Source organism: Mus caroli, unplaced genomic scaffold (assembly GCF_978045245.1).
Source record: "Mus caroli unplaced genomic scaffold, Mus_caroli_1 scaffold_10, whole genome shotgun sequence".
Taxonomy (NCBI): Eukaryota; Metazoa; Chordata; class Mammalia; order Rodentia; family Muridae; genus Mus; species Mus caroli.
The window spans coordinates 9694793-9714333 of NW_028227265.1; the positions used below are offsets into that span (position 1 = coordinate 9694793).

General features: G+C 51.3%; 1 protein-coding gene across 2 annotated transcripts in view; it reads right to left on the reverse strand.

Annotated features, from left to right (window-relative positions):
• The window catches only part of Atp2c2 (ATPase secretory pathway Ca2+ transporting 2), a 56819-nt gene that overhangs the window by 10964 nt on the left and 26314 nt on the right, over positions 1-19541 (reverse strand). Inside the window, exons 7-16 of one of the 2 annotated variants that reach the window (XM_029480263.2) lie at positions 16556-16664; positions 12228-12377; positions 12065-12133; positions 11490-11565; positions 8509-8575; positions 4387-4511; positions 4151-4248; positions 3295-3330; positions 2444-2545; positions 1261-1350 (exon numbers count right to left, since the gene is read on the reverse strand). In XM_029480263.2, the coding sequence (XP_029336123.1) occupies positions 1261-1350; positions 2444-2545; positions 3295-3330; positions 4151-4248; positions 4387-4511; positions 8509-8575; positions 11490-11565; positions 12065-12133; positions 12228-12377; positions 16556-16664 (922 nt within the window). The remainder of the gene's footprint in view (positions 1-1260; positions 1351-2443; positions 2546-3294; positions 3331-4150; positions 4249-4386; positions 4512-8508; positions 8576-11489; positions 11566-12064; positions 12134-12227; positions 12378-16555; positions 16665-19541) is intronic. The other variant, XM_021169895.2, reaches the window with a different exon arrangement.

The window sequence follows — 19541 nt, forward strand, 5'->3', positions numbered from 1 at the left end:
CACTCATCCCAAGAGACCCTCAAGATGGGACCTGTTGACATTCCCTCAGGAAGAGGAGTAGGGCAGGCCTCTGACCCTTACCTCCTCAACCCCACCCCAGATGCAGAGGGGACATGCTAGACTATGTAAGGGGCAGAAGGTTCCCTGCAGGGGCCATACCAGATCAGGGTGGCCTCTACTTCTGAAGCTCAGAGGATGTCACACTCATGCTGGGGTGGGCTTTGCAGGGGCGTGGCTATTTGGGAGGGGGGGTCACCATGCTACTTAGAGCAAACCCAATGAACTCAATTAGTGTTGGAGTGTGGCTCAGTCAGCCGCAACGCCCTGGGTTCTGTTCTCAACACCTAACACTAAGTAATGAAATTGTGAAGGTGATGTAAGAGAGGGGTGGACAGATGTCTAGGCCTGGGGAGGTGGCTTTGCAGGTGAGAGGCCTTGCTGTGCCAACATGAGGATGTGAGTTCAAATCCCCAGCACCTGTGTGTGCTAGTTAGTGTCCTCTATAGGAACAGAACTGTTAGAATCAGTATAATGACATGAAAAAGGGAGAAAAGGAAACACAAATATCTGCTTAATATATGTGCGTATATGCACACACACATTCTTAACAGAGCACGGCAGAGCATATGATCCTTGTTTCTATATCTGACCATGTGACCTTAGCTGGTATTTAGAACTACCTCCTGCTGTGACCCATTCTGTATTTCCTCCACCCTCAGCAAGCACCTCAGCAGGTCTTGGCTCTTTTCCTGGAAGAGTGACCCACACCTTCATCCCCGAAGCATCGGTATCCTTTATGCTCCTGCCTGGATTAGGCTGTTGTAGTTTTCCATTGACTTTAATCACAGGACATGGTAGCACCGAGAGACGCCCTAAAGGATCTGCTCCACTCCAGACATAATCTTGCTTACCTCCATTGTGGAGAGGCAATCCAGTTTCCTAACACTGTACTCCTTTCTTAGCCTGTTGTCTTCTGGGTACCAGAAACTTACAATGGCCAAGGGGAAGGCTGAGCTTCCATTTCAGTGGAATGTTTGTCATGGCTCCTGGGAGGTGGGGGTAGGGGAGTTCTTCCCTCTCTAGAACCAAAATTTCTAGGCCAGTGAGTGGTTGGGTGTGTTGTCACCCCTGTGCTGTTGGGGATGGGGAGGGTAACAGGAAGATTTCTGGGGACTGCTTGCTGCCAGCCTGGCAGACCCTGTCTCAAGGGAACAAGTGGAGAGTCACAGAAGACACTAACACCCTCTTCTGACCTCTTACCTTCATGGCCAGCACCACCAAGGCCCCTTCTGTGGGCTGCCCCATTACAGCGTTCTTCCTGATGACAGCGTTGTTGGCCACGCAGCCTGCCTGAAGGTGGGGAGGGTTGTAATATCTGCAGTCAGTATTGGGAAGCAGCACCTACCCTGGGCTCACTTGCACCATGAAAAGGCTGGGCCCTGCAGGCATGGCCTTACCACTGGGCCAGGCTACAAGAGTGTCCTTCAAATCAGCCAGTGGCCCAGACACACACAGGTGTGTGCTCCCCTCCCCTCCCCCACACTCACGACTGAAACCAGCGCCTCTTGCATGCTGGGCAAGGCTTCTCCCACCGAACTGTACCCCAGACTTAGTTTTAGTTTTCTGATTTTACATTTTGAGGTAGGGCTGGCTAAGTTGCCCAGGCTGGCCTTGAACTTGCAGTTCTCTCACAATGCTAGAGAAAACTCTGCATTGCAATGATTGCAGCGATTGCAGTGCATCTCTTGGGATGCCAGGCCTGTACCACCAGGATAGGAAATGGCTTAGGAGGGGTGCTGCTTCCCGAAGCTGTCATAGCGGAGCACCTGGCACAGGTGGCCTGGGGTCTGAGGTGGGGTGGTGGGGTGGCAGTGACCGCTAGTAGGGTCTCTACTTGGAGTGACACCATGCTCTGGAGCTGGAGAATGGCGGTGACTACACACAGGAGGATGAGCAGACATCACTAAGCCACAGGCTTTTATGGAAGTGTTCTGCAGCAATAAGCTTAGGGAGGGAGAGATCTAGATAAGAAACTGACTAAGCATGAACAATGGCCACTTCCCGGCTGCACTGGGGCTGAGCTCAGCCCTCCAGTGGTGACTCTGAGTTTGTTCCTGAATCTGTAAGGCTGGAACTGAGGGGGCTGAGGGGAGGGGAGGGGAGGCAGCAGGACCCATGTGAGAGGGAGGACTGCTGGGGAAGAGGGTGACTCTGACTTCCTGGAGGCTGCCTGCCACACAGAGAGGGCAGATGACTTAGTTGGAGGAGGACCAAGATCCCCACCCAGGAGCCCAGTCAGGTTCCAGCCTCCCTTTCCCCCTTGCCTTTCTATCCACTTAGGAGTGATGTCTGTCGGAAGGGACACCCTGAGGTCAGCCAGTCACCCCGCTTCATTTCAGGCAAGCCACACACTGTCCCACTACGGCCACCACCCAATTCTCACCTCCACTAGCTTCCCCACTGACACGTTGTCAAATCCTTTGATTATTTCCTTAGATGGCAGAAGGCACACAGTCCCTTCTCCGCTGTATCCGACGCCACTGACCTGGAAGGACATGGCAGGAGGGTGTCATCAAGAGCCAACCTCCCTCCCCCCAAAACCCTGGATGGCATAAGTTCCCTCTCCTAGGGTCTACCCCAAAGTCATAAACCTACACATGAGGGTGACCCTGCAGACTGTCGACTTCCCAGTCCCTTTTCCTGATGGTGGAGGTTGTGTGTACTACAGCAATCGGCTACAAGTGCTCCTGGTGGAGGCTGTGGCCACACAAGGGTCACACAAGCTGAGGTGCATATAGAGAGGGCTTGGAAGAAACTGTACCCTAAGCCAAGAGGAAACACTGAGCCTTCTGCAGCTCATAAACCTCTATCAGTGAAGATGGTGCAAGATGGGGCTGAAAAGCAGCCAGCCATGTAACGTTTACAGATCGGAGTGGGCAGCGTGCCAAGACAGTGTTATTGAGAGGTGGCCCGAGGGGTGGCCAGTGGCTAAGAGTGGTCTTATAAGGGACCCACCTTCAGTTCCCAGCACCACCACTAGATGGCTTCAAACTGCTTGTAACACCAGCTTGGGGGTGTGGTGGGGACTCCATTGTCCTCTTGTGGCCTCTAAGGTCAGTGCATTTATGTGTATACACTGGCACACAGGCATATAGACACGCACATATATAATCTTTAAAACGTGGGGGGCAGCGTATGGGCGGGGAGAAGAAAATTTTATCGACAAGAGCAGGCCTGAGAGACCCCACTTGGTGACCCTTTGCTCTGGAAAGCTCCACAGAAAAATATCCATACCCCAAACTGCTGGTTAAGGGAGCGTACAGCTGTGCCCTGGGAGAGACAGAGAACAGTGACTCAGGGTCAGTTTGTCATGGGTGGTGACAGGTCCTTCTGTAGCCTTTAAATTTTGTAAAGAGCTGGGTGTGGTGCCTCACGCCTGGAACTCCATCATATGGTAAGCTGAGACAGGAGATTTACTACGCAGTAAATCCTGGGCTACACAGTGACTTCAGCACAACCCAGCCCAGGCTACAGAGTGAAACTCTGTTTCAAAAAAGGCTCCAAGGCAGACAGGCCTAGTGGCTCAAGCCTGTCCTCCTAGCTACTAGCGAGGCCGAGGCAGGTGATCTCAAGTTCAAAGTCAGCTTGGCTACAAAGTAAGACCTTGTCTCCAAATAAAAGTGAACCAGCGAGCCAGGGAGTACAGCTCAGTAGCAGAGTGTTTTCCCAGCATGCCCGGTGATTCTTAGTACCGCAAAATCGGGCTGGGATGTTAATGAGGGGCTGGGAGTGTGGTTCAGTAGTACTGTGCCTGTCTAGCATGGAGGGAGACCCTGGGTTCCATCCTGCAAAAATATAAAAAGTAAAATTTGACAGTTAAAAAAAATCAGAGAGGAGCAGAGCCGTGGTGGTCTGTGCCTTTAATCCCAGCACTCAGGAAACAGAGCCAGGTGGGTCTCAGAGTTCAAAATAAATGAATAAATAAAATCAAAAAGGCCATCTTAAATCGGTCACAATACTTTCTTAGACCAACCCCCAAGGTGTTTATTTCTTCCTTGTTGTTCTAGAGGACTCTGTCATTTCCCTGGGCAGGAGAGGGCTGGCAGGGCACACCTTGGTCTCCTGCCTTGCGAGAGAACATGAGGCTTACCTCAGCATGGAACCCATCAGATGTGACAAGCTGAGTGGCTGTCATTTCGTTGGCTGTCAGAGTGCCTGTCTTGTCAGAGCAGATGACATTACAGCAACCTGGCACCAAAGAGACAGGTTTAGAGAGATGAGCTGTCACCAGGTCTGGGTGACATACATGCTTTAAGCCCCGGGTTCATACAGTCCAACCCCACACCGCCTCCCTGACTCAGTCTGCATGGGAGGGGGAGCCCTCACCAAGAGTCTCTACAATGGGCAGCTTCTTCACGATGACCCGCTTCTTCGCCATCCGCAGCACCCCCAGGACCAGTGTCACCATGACAACGATGGGCAGCCCCTCTGGAATGGCTGCCACCGCCAGGCTGGGTAGAAAAGTCGAACCAGACTTAACACACCAAAGGGTGATATGAGTCTCAGTGGCGCTGGTGGGGATGATTTCATCTAGCGAAGCTAGTCTTTGTCCCTGGTGAACATTTTATTCTATTCAATTTCTTTTTTTTCTTTTCTTTTTTAAAAGATTTATTTATTATTATACATAAGTACACTGTAGCTGTCTTCAGACACACCAGAAGAGGGTGTCAGATCTCATTACAGATGGTTGTGAGCCACCATGTGGTTGCAGGGATTTTGAACGCAGGACCTCTGAAAGAGTAGTCAGTGCTCTTAACCACTGAGCCATCTCGCCGGCCCACTATTCAATTTCTAATCCCACAATGCACTGGTCTCCTTCACTATTTCTGCCCTGACCACATCCCTGGTAAACTGTGACTTGGGAGGAGCCTCTCCAGTCATGAAGTCACATGTTAGTGTGAATTGATGCCTGTTGCATCTTTTAGCATTTCAACCATTCTCCTTTATGAGGTAGAGTTTCTGGGGAGGCGCTCAGTAGTTCAGTTCAGGAGACCAGTGAAGGTGATGGCTTTTGGTGCACAGACTCTTCTCTGTGTCCCTTGAATCCCAGTGGCCACTGGCTAATTTAGTAGTTTACCATTTTTCCTGTGGCTACCAAAGAAACCAAAGCAGAGGGGGCCCCCATCTCAGCTCGTATACACTTACACAGAGTAGATCTTACATCTGCTCACCTCATTATTACTGTCCCACCGCCCCCAGCACTGTTTCTCCCAAGCTGAGATCCTGAGAGAAGCTGCCACACCCACTATCCGACCCCCACTCCTTTAGCTCTAGAGTAGAGGTGAGGATATTCAATTTGTAACCACAGTGAACTCTCAAGTATTTTCATTAGAGGGGGCTGCTCACAGTAATTTCTAGAAAGGGTCTACCTGGGTTGTGGACATGAGAGGGAAATCTCTGTTACCTGAGAAGCCACACACAAGAGAAGAGGAGGGGTCAGCCAAGTCATGCTGAGCATGGGGGCCCCAGGCCAGACCTGCCCAAAGCAAACTGTCACTCAGAGATCTGGGACAAGTGTTTTGCCAGATCCACTGTCCTTCCCATGAAACCGAAGACCAGGTGTTGCTTTAATACAGTGACAATATTTGTTTTTTATAAGACAGTGTCTCATGTAGCTCAGGCTAGCCTTGAACTCACTGTGCAGCTAAAGATAACCTTGATCTTACTTCCTCCACCTTGACAGTGTGGGGATGAGATGGCTCACACCTGCAATCCCAGCATTCAGGAGGCAGAGACAGGAGGATCACCATGAGTGGGAGGCCAGCCTGAGCTATATCATCAGACCCTGGTCTTAAAAAAAGCACAAAACAAAAAGAGAGAGAATATGAATAGTGACCTTTCACCCGGAGACAATGAACCATTCAGAGACAAGTTATATAAACCAGGATTACTGAATTTGGCTGAGGAGTGGGTCAGTTTCCATGGTGACAGTAAAGCCAGTTTCCTTGGTTTTTATGGCCTGGGCTGGATAGACCAGCTAAGCAAACATTTACTTTAGATTATGAGGGGGACGCCCCCATATGTCAAGAGATGGGTGTAGTGTGCACACTTGGGTATGTTCATAGCATAAAAAAATAATCCACAAACCAATAAAGACCAGGAGAGACCAGGAAGAGCAAGTCCCTTGAATCATCATTAATAACACTCTGGCCATCGGCGCCTGAGGTAAATTCTAGAATGATTCTCTGCTTTGCTTTCTTTTGCAATGTCTCCTCGGTGTATCTTATGCTTTTCTTCCGAGTCAGTGGTGCTCCCCTCCTGCTATCTTTTCCTGCCTGGTGCTCCCCTCCTGCTAATCTCTTCCTGCCTGGTACTCCCCCCTCCTCCTATTCTCTTCCTGCCTGGTGCTTCCCTCCTGTTAATCTCTTCCTGCCTGGTGCTCCCCTCCTGCTCTTCTCTTCCTGCCTGGTACTCCCCCCTCCTCCTATTCTCTTCCTGCCTGGTGCTCCCTGTCTGCTAATCTCTTCCTGCCTGGTGCTTCCCTCCTCCTATTCTCTTCCTGCCTGGTGCTCCCCTCCTGCTATTCTCTTCCTGCCTGGTGCTCCCCTCCTGTTAATCTCTTCCTGCCTGGTACTTCCCTCCTCCTATTCTCTTCCTGCCTGGTACTCCCCTCCTATTCTCTTCCTGCCTGGTGCTCCCCTCCTCCTATTCTCTTCCTGTTTGGTGCTCCCCTCCTCCTATTCTCTTAACTGACTCTTCTCAACTCCCTACTTTCTCTATCCCAGAGAACACATCCCTGGACACTTTCCCAGGCCCAGGTCCCTTCCTAGATTCCTCTCAGTCTCTCTCGAGGACAGCATTTCCCATGGGGCCAGCATCAATGCAGCATGGATGCTAAGCTGTAACTGTACTGTTTGTTAAGATTTACTTATTCATTATTTTATGTGCATTGGTGGTTTGCCTACATGTATGCCTGTGATGGCGCCAGGCATCCTAGAATTGGAGCTACATAGAGTTGTGAGCTGCCGTGTGGTTGCTGGGAATTGAACCCAGGTTCTCTAAAAGAGCAACCAGTGCACTTAAACTACTGGGCCATCTCTCCAGCCCCAGAACTGCACTGTTCACCCACACTTAAGTCATTCACATTTACTTTCTTCTCAGCCTGAAAACCCCAGGCTGGAGGGCCCAGGCCTGAGGTTCAGTCAGTGCTTTGATGACATAACAGCCATCAACACTCAGTCAATATTTGTAGGCTGGGCGACGGCTGCCAGCTGCCAAGGGTGGGAACAGAACCTTAGAAGTAAAGGGTCCCATCCTGCACCATGAGGGATGGTTCAGAATCTGTCCACTCCCCGATTCTGTAGCCATAGGCAGTTGTGGAGCCTGAGTCTCCGTTTCCCCACTTGTAAAATGGATCCTGTGTGACCTCCTGGAGCTGAGCAAGGACCAGCTAGCATCACATGTTCAGTGTAGGATCAGGAGAGCCAGGCTCCCACTCCTGGGTACCCCAAACCCTGGGCTAAATTCCCGGCACGGCATATACCAGGTACATGCAAGGTATCAGAAGTTCAAGGCCAGTCTTGGCTAGATAAGAAGTTTAAACCCAACCTGGGCTACATGAGATCCTGTCAGAGAGAGACAGAGAGACAGAGAGACAGAGAGAGAGAGAGAGAGACAGACAGACAGACAGACTGAGACAGAGAGACTGATGGATTCATCCAGGCCCTAACCCTGGATGCATGGCTGACCTTCTCTGGGAACAGGGTCTTGGTAGTTGTAATCAAGACAAGGTGACTGCTGTGCTGGTCTTTTGTGGTGCAGGGATGGAACCCCAGGGCTTTGTACCCGCCAGTGATGCTCTATCAATCACTGAGCTCCGCCCTGGCCCATCTTAGAGCCTCTGGACTGTCAGCTTGATTGGACAGAGGAATCAACAGGAGATTGGTAAAGCACACATCTGGGTGTAAGAGGATTGCCTGGGAGCATGGGAGGGCAGTGCCAGCCCATCGGGTCTAGATGGAATGAAGGAGGAGAGCCAGGAGCGCCTGCATGTCTCGCTGATTTCTGCTGCCAGGAGAATCCTAGGCCTGCTACACCTTCTGCCATGGCATTGGGCTCACCATAGGAGCAAGGTGACTGTGGGGATGGGGAGGGGGCGGGCTTTGAAACCTCCAGCCAAAAGAAGTTGTTGCTCCCTTACTTCCTTTCCTCATGTGTTTTGTCACGTGACTAGAAACTGATAAACAAGGTCACGCCCTGTCTGTACTGGGGGCGCACTCTTATCTAGACAGGCTACCGTGTGGCCCAGGCTCTCAGCTGGATAGACCCAAGCCCTCAGCAAAGAGGGATGAGAAGGGGTCCCCATGTACTATACAATGCATCTTCTCCCCCACGTGTCACTGGAGACCCGGTTTGGTGGGACCAAGAAGTATCTGCCCCATCCCTGCCCGCCCTGCAGCATGACACCTGCTCTGTTGGGAAAGGGACCTGGGAGCCCTGACCACATACCTGACCCCGACAGTGAACATGCTGAGAAAGGGCTTCCCTTGCACCCAGCCAACCAGCATCAAGAGACCTGCAAGAGACAGGACAGCATCAGCATGGACTCCTGTGTCCCCAGGGCCTAGTGCTTACAGTGGCTTCCTGAGGGGCCCTCTGGGAACTCAAATCCTGGGAAGAAGTAGTGATCTCAGGAGCTTGAGGTTGCAGAACTGGAAAAGGAGGATGGCCTCATATGCACAAAGCCCAGGTCCAGTCTCCAGAACTGGGTGGGAGTAGGGGGAGTAGTTCCAAAGGAAGTAAGCTGGATGCGAAGGCACAGTGGCTCATACTTCTTCTCCCAGCATTCTGGAGGCTGAGGCAGGAGGATAGCCATGGGTTTGAGGTTAGCATGGACCTTGTTTCAAATGAACCAAAAACAAGGAAATAGAAAGAACCCATTTCTACCCATTCTATTTAGAGAAAACACATTTTACTGGGGAATAAGCCCTCTTTTATCCCCCCTCCTCCCGCCTGAAAGATTCCCACCAAGCTTAGGATGAGTCACCAGTTCACACTGGGCTGATCTCATTTGCACTGTCACTCCTCTGAGGGCGGGGGGGGGGGGGGGGGCTCTGTTGCTTCCTCTTGCTTTTGTTTTGTCTTTCAGTGTTGGGGATGGATCCCAGCTTCTCGCACACACCAGCAAGCTCTCTACCGCAGAGGCACGCCCCAACCCCCCTCCCCTCAAGGTCACTGTTTTTTAAATGTGTCTTAAGTCCTGATTAAATTTCCTCTTCCTCCCTTGCCGACCAGTTATCAAATGTTTGCTAAGCACTAGGTATTGTGTTGGCCCCTGGAAGTGTGGGGAAGGAATTGGCCTGAGCCAACACATTCACAAGATGTTCTAGCAATAGAGAAAAGGACTGAAAGACCTGGAGTCTGGGCGCTGTTGTCTGATGCTCTCTTAAGTGCTCCTTTGTCCACCATGCCTTTCTCTTCCTGAATAGAATATCTCTACATCTCTCCCCATTCACAAGCTTCTGGTTCAATGCTTTGTTCAAGGATACAAGAACCTGGAGGTCTCAGCAGGTACCTTCCCTAACTGGAGTCTTTCCTCTAACAGTGTCGTTATGGGATCCCGAAAGGTCACTGAGGATGGGCCCCTTCCTAATGGCTCTACGGTTGGCTCTTGGTAACGACAGGGCATTCTGATCTACTCCAAACTTGAGAGCATCATAAGCCATTGTCTCTTCCCTTACGGGTCAACCCAGCTGGGTCTGTCAATCACCAGCTAGAGACCACCCCTAGGACGGCTGATTCACCGGAAGTCCTTATAAGGAGGCGGGAGGAATAATTATCCCCCTTAAAGACATAATGCACGGTTCCTCCCTGGAAAATGCCCTGACATCAATCCTTCACAGAGCCTCACCAGGCAACTCTGATGAGTTGGCCCCATTACTGACTCCTTGTACGGATAATCTCGTGTGTGCAAGCATCATCTGTTAATAAAGAGCTGAATGGCCAAGAAGCTGAGGCAGGGTTAGTAGGTGGGGCATCCCGCAGGGGTGGGGCGTGAAGACTGAGGAATTCTGGGAAAGAGAGGACCGTGAGAAGATTCTCTACCCAGCCTCTGAGGAAGTGGACATATGAATTGAAGAGAGGTAACTGGCCATGTGGCAGACATAGAGAAGTGTAAGTGGGTTAATGTACGTTGCAAGCTAGCAGGAAACAAGCCAGCATTATGGCCTGGGCATTTTTTTTCCCCCACAATAATAATCCTCCCAGTTTTTACCCGGGAACTAGGACGCAGGTGGAAAAGCTCACAGTTACAAGCCCTAACTCAGAGAAATAGCTTTTCCTTTCTATTCTCTTCTATCTCTTTCTTTCGGGTACTGACCAAAGATGGGACATGTTTTCTCTAGGTTTTCTTGTGAAGTAACCCCTGATGCCGTCTCCTTCGCCATACGACACTGCTGACCTCCATGGCAGAACATTCTGGTCTAACTCTAGAAAGCCATGGACATCGTCCGGCTTCTTCCTCCCTCCCCCCATTCTCCTTCCTGAAAGATGTCCCATTAGTTTCTCTCAAACTCTAATAAAAATGTCCCCAAGCTCATTTAGACGTTTTTTAATTGCTGGGTGGTAGTGGCGCATGCATTTAATCCCAGTACTTGGGAGGCAGAGGTAAGTGGATCTCTGTGAGTTCGAGGCCAGCCTGGTCTACAGAATGAGTTCCAGGCTAGCCAGGGCTACATAGAGAAACCTTGTCTTGAAAAAAAAAAAAAAAAAAAAAAAAAAAACAAACAAACAAAAAAACAACCGAACAAAACACAAATAAGGGCTGGCGAGATGGCTCAGCGAGTAAGAGCACTGACTGCTCTTCCAAAGGTCCTGAGTTCAAATCCCAGCAACCACATGGTGGCTCACAACCACCCATAATGAGATCTGATGCCCTCTTCTGGTGTGTCTGAAGTCAGCTACAGTGTACTTATGTATAATAATAAATAAATCTTTAAAAAAATTAAAAAATTCTTTTATTAATGAGACTAAGAACCCAAAGAGGGGACCCCAGTTTCAAGTGTATGGTGGTTTGAATATGTTTGAATATGGTTGATCCAGGGAGTGGCATACTATTAGGTGGTGTTGGGGGAAAAGTGTGTCACTGTGGGGGTGGGCTTAGAGACCCTCCTCCAAGTCACATGGGAGCCAGTATTCCCCTGGCTGCCTTCCAATCAAGATGTAGCACTCTCAGCTCCTCCTGCACCATGTCTGCCTGGACACTGCCATGCTTCCTGCCTTGATGATAATGGACTGAACGTCTCAACCATAAGCCAACACCAATTAAATGTCATCCATTATAAGAGTTGCCTTTGGTCACAGTGTCTCTTCACAGCAGTGGAAACCCCCAGACACCCAGTAATGTATGGTACCCAACATGGAGTCCCTGAAGTTTCACCCACGTGGCCCTGCTGGGTCTGCAGAACCCATCAAGAACCGACTTCACTCACCGATGATGCCAAAGGAAAAGACCGTTAGCTGCTTGCCCAGCTTGTCCATGCTCTTCTGCAGCGGAGTTTTAGGTGTCTGCAGGTTGAGGGGGAGAGGGAGGGGTGGAGGGACCATCAGTGACCTTGGGTATCATGCCCATATATTTGATAAACATGGTAAGTTTTTATTTTTATTTTATGTTTTTTTTTTTGCAGGGGTGGGGGTGTCAAGGCACACATGGGATTCTGAGGATAACCTTCGGGAGTCTCCCGTATGAGAGTCACCAAGATTGGTGGCAGGTACCCTTAACCATTGAGCTATCTCGCCGGCACACATGCTAAGTTTTAAAATTAAAAACAAAAATTATGCTCCCAAATCCCGAGTCCTCCAACTTTCTGTAGGGGAGCAGGGCTGACTCCGACTTAGAACAAGTCTAGTGGAAGCTGTGGCTAGCCACCCTCTGCCCTGCTGCCCTCCTCTTCTGCCTCCCTGAAGACCCCTGCAGACCCCACAGCCCGGAAGCCCCAAAGCCTCACAGTCCCTGCAGCTCTGAAGCCCCCCCTGCCCCCTCCCCCCGCAGGCCCGCAGCCCTCACCTCTTCTGCCCGCATCATCTTGAAAACTTCTCCAAACTGAGACTGCTCCCCGGTTCCGATCACAACTCCCTGTGTGGAGGAGAAAGGGTGGTAACGCAGGACCTGGGACTATAACTGGCAGGAACCCGGGCTCTAACTGGCAGGACCCCGGGGCTCTGTTTACCTGACCCTTCCCACACTGCACCAGCGTCCCCATGAAGACCACGTTGCTCAGGGTGCTGAGATCCCCACCGCCAGCCAGCGGGCTTTCTGTTTTGCCGCATGGCTCCACTTCGCCTGTGAAGCTGGATTCATCCACCAGGAGATCTGTGACCTGGGGGAAAGTGGGGGGGGGGGGACAAAGGTGAGGCCCTCAGATCCCCTCTTGCCCTACAGAGGCCATGAGGATTGGAACAGTACCAAAAGCTTTGACAGATGTCAGGCAGGGAAGAAGCCTTGGAAAACCAGACTCAGAAAAGCTTGGAGCTCTGGGCCTCTCCAGGAAGACAGGCAAGTCTCACGCCCTGTTTAATGCTCTTTGCAGTGTCAGAATCAGCAGAAAACATGGCTCAACCGCTCCCTGGAACACTTCGTTGTCTCTCTAAGCTCCTGGGCCTGCCTCCCACCCAGCATCTCTCACCACTGTGAGAGCCTTGTGGTAACCGAAGGCTCTGCTCTGGATGTGGAGTGAGCTTCTCCAGGGGTGTGCGTGTTGCCACTGAGCTGTTAATAACGTGGAACAGGCCCAGTGAGGTTGGCAGTAAGGACATAGGGCAGGGAGAAGAGAAAAGCCCCCAGGAGGAGGAAGAGGCAAGGCAGAAGGACAGACCTGAGCCCAGACCTCAGGATAGGAAGGCCCGATGGAAAACAGTCCCAGCAGCACCTAGGGCCCCTGCGAGGAGACAGCAGTGTCTCTGGGTGGAGCCAGGCCTGGCTTTTAGCTTGGGCCTTTCCTGTTCATAACAGCTACTTACTGTCCATTTAACCTTCAAGGTCAGCCCCAAAGTGTTTGTCTTCAAGGAGCCTTTCCTGCACTCAGCAGGCAGGGGCTGGGTTCTTGGGTCCCAAGCCTTTCAACCAGACTCTCCCAACAGCCACTGAACAACTATCCCCAAGGACAGGCTTAAGCCCGTTCCTCTGGGCTGTAAACCCAGGAGGCCAGGCCATGTCTGTTCTCTGCTGTTTTCTTGACACTCAGCACAGAGCCCTGCACATAGAAGCATAGGTCAGCTGGGGCTTGGCAGTGCCTGTATGCCATCCAGAACTTAGGTGGCTGAGGCAAGAGGACCAAAAGTTCAAAGCCAGCCTGGATAACTTAGTGAAACCTGTCTCAAACTAAAATGTGAATTGAGGGCTAGAGATGTCACTCCATGGTTGTACTAGCATACACGAGGCCCTGGGTCCCCTAAGACCCTTAGGGAGGAAAGGTGATCAGAGAGAGGCTAAGGGTTAGAAGGAGCCATAAGAAATGCAGGGGACTGGAACCGTCACTGGGAAGCTCCTGGTCTCAAGAGCTGGGGGAGGGGGGAGGAGAGAGGAGGGAGGAGAGAGGAGGGAGGAGAGAGGAGGGAGGAGAGAGGAGGGAGGAGAGAGGAGGGAGGAGGGAGGAGCACGCCTTGCCTATACTTGGATCCTGGGGCTGTTACAGTAGCTGCTGGTGCCTGGCAAGCAGAAGGGACACAGAAAGACAGCTGGACAAGAGTGGGGCAAGAAGAACAGCTCAAGTTCAAAGCTACCCTGCATGCCACCTCTCAGGAGGCTGTACAGCCCTATAGCCTTATAGAGACAGGCTCCTTAAGTACAAACATAGCTGCATATGTTAACGCTGGGTATATGCTCTAACAAGTGTCTCTGTGCAGTTTCAATTTGAGCGGACGTCACAGAGTGTGCAGACAAAGCCAAGATGGCAGTCACATCACTTGAGGGCCAAGCTCGTAGAGCTACACCACCTCGCACATGGCTCTGGCGGCCTAGAGTGCAGTTTGCAGTCTACGATCATAGACAAACACTGGTCTCTTCCCAGGGGCCGCAGACAGAGCGTCCAAATGAGGAGAAGCAGGGAGTTGCAGTGAGGAGGACTCAATCTCGGGGGATGAGGCAGGGGTTGGGTGGGGAGAGACACGGGAGAGTCCAAGAGAGAGCTGGAGACATAGCCCACATAGCCCCAGTGTGACCAAGGTGGCTGTGCTGGAGGGAGGGGCCCACAAATGTTCCCTCCTATCCCATGCCACCTGGGTACTTCTGCTCACTCGGCTACAGTCCTGTCCCTGGTGCTCACTGGGACCTCTTTCTAAAGCTTACTTGGAGTTCTGACAACTCGGTTCGATTGTCCTCACTTTAGACTCCATGGCGGCAGGGAATGAATAGTCAAGAACTCCTGCCTCTGTCCCCACCCGAGGACAGCCGGTAAGGCTTCGTGGCACCGTGCAGCTGTGCGCAGGCCATTGTGGGTCCTGTCGTGAGGTTTCTGAACCTGCTGTTCCCGGAACTCATTGGTCAGGGTCGGCCACTCCCAAATCTTGGAGCTTAATTGCTGATAAAGGTTTTCTGCTATGAATAAACAAAGCTATCGATTGTCCCAGGGAGCTGCAAAATGCCAATGGGGAGATGTTCAGGGCACAGTGGTGACATCTTTGCATTACCGATACATACAGTGTTACGGAAATGGATACGAGGCTGCGTGAGCCAGTCGCAGCAGTCAGGGTGATGCTTAAACTGACCTAGAAGTCTGAGGTCCACTCAGGACTACATAAGCTTACATCACCCGCCAATGTCTGGGCTATTACAGGTGGTGGGTTATCTGGTTCTCAGTTCTCTGTGCAGTCTGGACAAACGTCTGCTATGCAGTGAGACACCGGGCCAGAACTTAAAGCGCAAGGCTCCCCCTCTCCTCGCACAGACCGAGCCAGCCAGTGTTTCTTTCCTTGGTTCTGGATCCTAGAAGCTACTTAATCCTGCTGACCCAGGCTGTCATCACCCGCTGTGTTGCATTTAAAAAAACTGAGGCACGAAGCGGGTAAGCAGAGAGCTCCAGGTTCCCTACATACTTGGCATTTTAGGTGTTGAGTCAGAAATCAGGCTCAAGTGTAGCCTCTCTTGTGGCTCCGCCTCCTTTACCTCCCCAGAACACTTGCAGCAGAAAGAGCTCGGCAACCTCGGACTCTCAGTCACTTGCCATTCATCTCCCTAAAAGCCGAAGCAGTACTCACTGTACTTGGGAGAAGCTGTCACTCAAGTGACTGCCACCCAGTCCTTTCTCCACAACGCAGCAGCATCTCACACAGTATGCGTCTACTAGATGGTAACTCTGAACCTTCAAGGTGTGAGGGAACACAGCTCCACCAGGGTCACCAAGCCAGACCTCTGCTGCACTCGATGGTTCTCTGCCTCAGTTTCCCTCTCTACTATGAAGCAGCCCATAGCCTGCCCCAGTCCTGCCCTGGATGATTTTGCCATTGTAATCTGCTCTGTAAATCACATACCCTGAGTGAGGAGATAATTTAGTTGGTAAAATGCTTGCCTTGCTAGCACAAAGACCTGATCTGAGTCCCAGACCCATGTGGGAAGAAAAGAGAGAAGACAATGATGAAGAGGAGGAGGGAGGGAGAGGGAAAAGAAGAGGAGGAGGGGGAGGGGGAAGGAGGGGGAAGAGGAGGAGAGGAGGAGGGAGGAGAAGAGGAGGAGGGAGGGGAGGAGGGGGAGGAAGGAAAGAGAAGAGGCAGAGGAAGAAGGAAGAAGGGAGGAGGGAGGAGGAGGAAAAGGGGAAGAGGAAAAAGAGAGGAGGAGAAAGGAAGGAGGAGGAAGAGGAGGAAGGGAGGAAGAAGGGGGAGGAGGACGAGGAGGGGGCAGGAGGGGGAGGAGGAGGAGGAGAAGGAAGAGGAGGAGGAGGAGGAGGGAGTGGTGGTGGCTGGCAGTCGCTGCCATGGCAGCAGTGTGCAATGGAAATCCCAGAGCTAGGGAGACAGGCAGGTCTGTGGGACTAACTGTTCAGGCAGTTGAGGCTGCTTGGCAAGCTCTGGGCTCAAGGAACACAGTGTCTGAGAAATGACAGTCAAGGTGGTTCAGCAGCTTCCATGCTCACATGCACTCACACACACACACACACACATACACACACACAAGAGCTTGCACACAAAATACACAAAATTCCATATGTTAGGCTTGTGCTGGCTGCCCCCATCCCCCCTCAGCCATGGGGCTGTGTTCCCAGCTCCCTAGAGGATACTCAACTAAAAGAACAGATTATAATAAATGGTCTCTCTGTCTCTGTCTGTCTATCTGTCTCTTCTGTCTTTCTGTGTCACTCTCTCAAGAAAGAAGACAATTACTAATATTTTTGGACCATTGTTGACCGTGGGTAACAATCTGGAATGGGAGCCACACAGCCGGGGGGAGCTCTGTTCTTAGAAGAGTAAGCTGCTTGGTAATGGTAGATGTGGGGTCTTGTGCCCGCACTGCCTGCTTGTCAGGATAAGCTACTGTATGCAGGCTACAGTGTCGAGCAATGCTCACCTCGGTGAGTCGGATGTCAGCAGGAATCCGATCTCCCATGGACAAGGACACAATGTCTCCCGGAACCAGGTCTCGTGCGAGCATGTGCCGGAGTTTGCCGTCTCTCAGGCTGCATGGAAGAGGGGACAGCATGGTGACCCCCATTTCACCCTCTAACAACTAGATGAAAAGATCAACTTGGCATTTTTATTGCAGGCAGACTCTCCAGACTTTACAGTCCTACTTTATAAAGTCTTGATCTCAAAATGCTTTGAGAAGGCATGGCTACCGTACTGGCTGGTTCTCTGTGTCAACTTGACATGAGCTGGAGTTATCACAGAGAAAAGAGCCTCCCTTGAAGAAATGCCTCCATGAGATCCAGCTGTAAGGCATTTTCTCAATTAGTGATCAAGGGGGGAGGGCCCATTGTGGGTGGTGCCATCTCTGGGCTGGTAGTCTTGGGTTCTATAAGAAAGCAAGCTAAGCAAGCCAGGGGAAGCAAGCCAGTTAAGTAACATCCCTCCATGGCCTCTGCATCAGCTCCTGCTTCCTGACCTGCTTGAGTTCTGGTCCTGACTTCCTTTGGTGATGAACTGCAATGTAGAAGTGTAAGCTGAATAAACCCTTTCCTCCCCAACTTGCTTCTTGGTCATGATGTTAGTGCAGGAATAGAAACCCTGACTAAGACAGCTACTGAAAGACCCTGGGTCTCCTGAGAAACGAGGCTACTGCCTCTGGAAGGTTCTGTAGGCGGAGGCCTCCAAATGGCACCTGGGAAAACACACTTTGACACTGAGAGAACATACTGCCCTGCCTTGGAGGCTGGGAGGGAAGGATGCCATCAAAGGAACAGCTTCAGTGCCTGGGAAGCCTGTCCCTCCTCAGTGCCTATGACTGTCTGGACACAGGCTTCTACTAGAGATGTTCTCTCCTCTAGTTCCCTAGCTTAGCAGCTAGGGAGAACTAGGACAAGCTCCCTCCTGCCCCAAACCCTCCAGTGGCTCTCATGGCCTTGGAAGCAACCCCCACAAAAATCTGCCATCTGGTCTACCTCCTACCACTCCTGGTTCCACTCAGGCCTTAAACACATCCCCTTTCATGGTCTTGGGTCTTTGTAGACCTTGACAGATGGCATAGGAAACCCCTTCCTCCTGGCAGGAGACTTGATTTAGCTTAGGCCTACTTCCTTCTCTACAGCCACCTGTTTATTTAGCTAGTGGGCCATACCTAGGTATAATCATAAGAATGGTTCCATCTTTGCCTTTGACCGGCTTATGAGACATGAGGTGTTGGCTGGAACCTGTGGGAAAGGTTTCCTTCCCCTGTACACAGTTTCTTCAGTGTTTGTGACTGTGATGGCCAGAGCTCTGGCAGCCATCTTGGCATCTCTAGGGAAGCCAGGCAGAGTGAGGCGGCAAGCCCAAGCCCATAGCACCACGTCAATCAACCCTCACTCTGATCCCTTGCTATGACATATCATTTCCTTGTGCTCTGCGCAATTCAATTTTCCATTCTTTGTGGCCAAGGATACCAGGCTCACTCCTGCTGCCCCACAGGCTCATCCTTCAGTGTCTTCCCTGCCTCCAGTGTCCTGTCAGGGCTGCCTGGTGATACTCAGAGCTGTCCTTGCTTCCCATCTCCTCCCGCCCCCACCACTGCCACATCCCTGTGGGTTTTCTTGGTTTGATGGTTTGGGCTTTGGGAAGGGGTGAACCCCTGCTGCTTCCCAGTTATCCTGTCTCTTGGCTCACCTCCCTGTCTCTATCATGAGACAATCCCCGAGCTCTTGGAGGCCCACAGCCCACCCACCCCCATTCCTCCCAGCAGAATGATGTCATTGCTGAGCACCTCATCAGGTCCTTGGCCCTGCTTTGAAAGGGAAACTGTCTCTGAATTGGCCTCCAGGGTTATCGGTAATGTACCCAACTATGGAAAGGTCAAGACTTGGTATTTAAGCTTAAAGTCCAGTTATCATCCCAGATCACTCATTTCTGGCTGTTTAGCTAATAATGTCATTCGTCTGGGTTTCCAACAGCCTCCTTCTCCAGCCAGTGAACCCAGAGAGTCATTGTCCCTTGCAGCTTCTGGAATGTTCATCCTGCCTATGGGTCCATACCTCCCTCTCCATCCCGACTGTGCCCCTCTTCCTCTGTCTTACATCTGTCTGTCTCTCCTTGTTTGTCTGTCTGTCTGTCTCACACACATCCCATAACTGCTGGCACTTTGGGAGACCAGCCAGACTCATGACCTATGGGGCTTTCTTCCCACCTAAAGCCCCAACTCATGCTGTGGGTGTTCCTGAGAACCTCTAGGCAGGCTCCGAGCCAAGCTGAGTGTCTGAGTCTCCTAACAACTCAGGCCACATGGAATCTCTAGTCCTCATTATGATTAGCACAGGTACCAAGGGACCCAGCCACATGTCCCCGAGGCCCTCAGCCAGGTCCGTGGGTGGGTGAAGGATAGGTCTTTCCTGAGCCCCTTCAGTTCTGGGAGGTAGCTTGTAAGTTAGTTCTACTTGGTGCCCTTAAAAGCTGGCTCCAGAGCTGGAAGACGGCTCAGCAGGCTCAACCCTTACTACCCGAGTTTGACCCCTAGAAGCCCATGGCAGGAGAAAATTGGCTCCCCCCACATTGTCTTCTGACCTTACACATACCACAGCATGCTACATTGATAAAAATACACACAAATAATTACATGTTTAAAAAAAATGTAGTTGGCCCCTAATGCATCCAGACTTCTCTCTGTCCAAGCATCTCATCTCGCTGACATGCTCACTTCAATAAAATCAAATCAAAGGACAGAAAATGAGGACCCCACCTCCTTAGTCAGCCACATTTGGAGTTCTTCTTAGAAAACATGGCTAGCGACACCACGCTGTACAGAGCGGGTTAGACAGTACTTTCAGAAGTTTCTAGGGACGCGTGCTGCGTCAGGTTGAAGGGCCGTGAAGGACAGATGGTGTTCTTGTTGCCTTTGTTATTTTCCTTTCTAACATCATTGTGGGTTG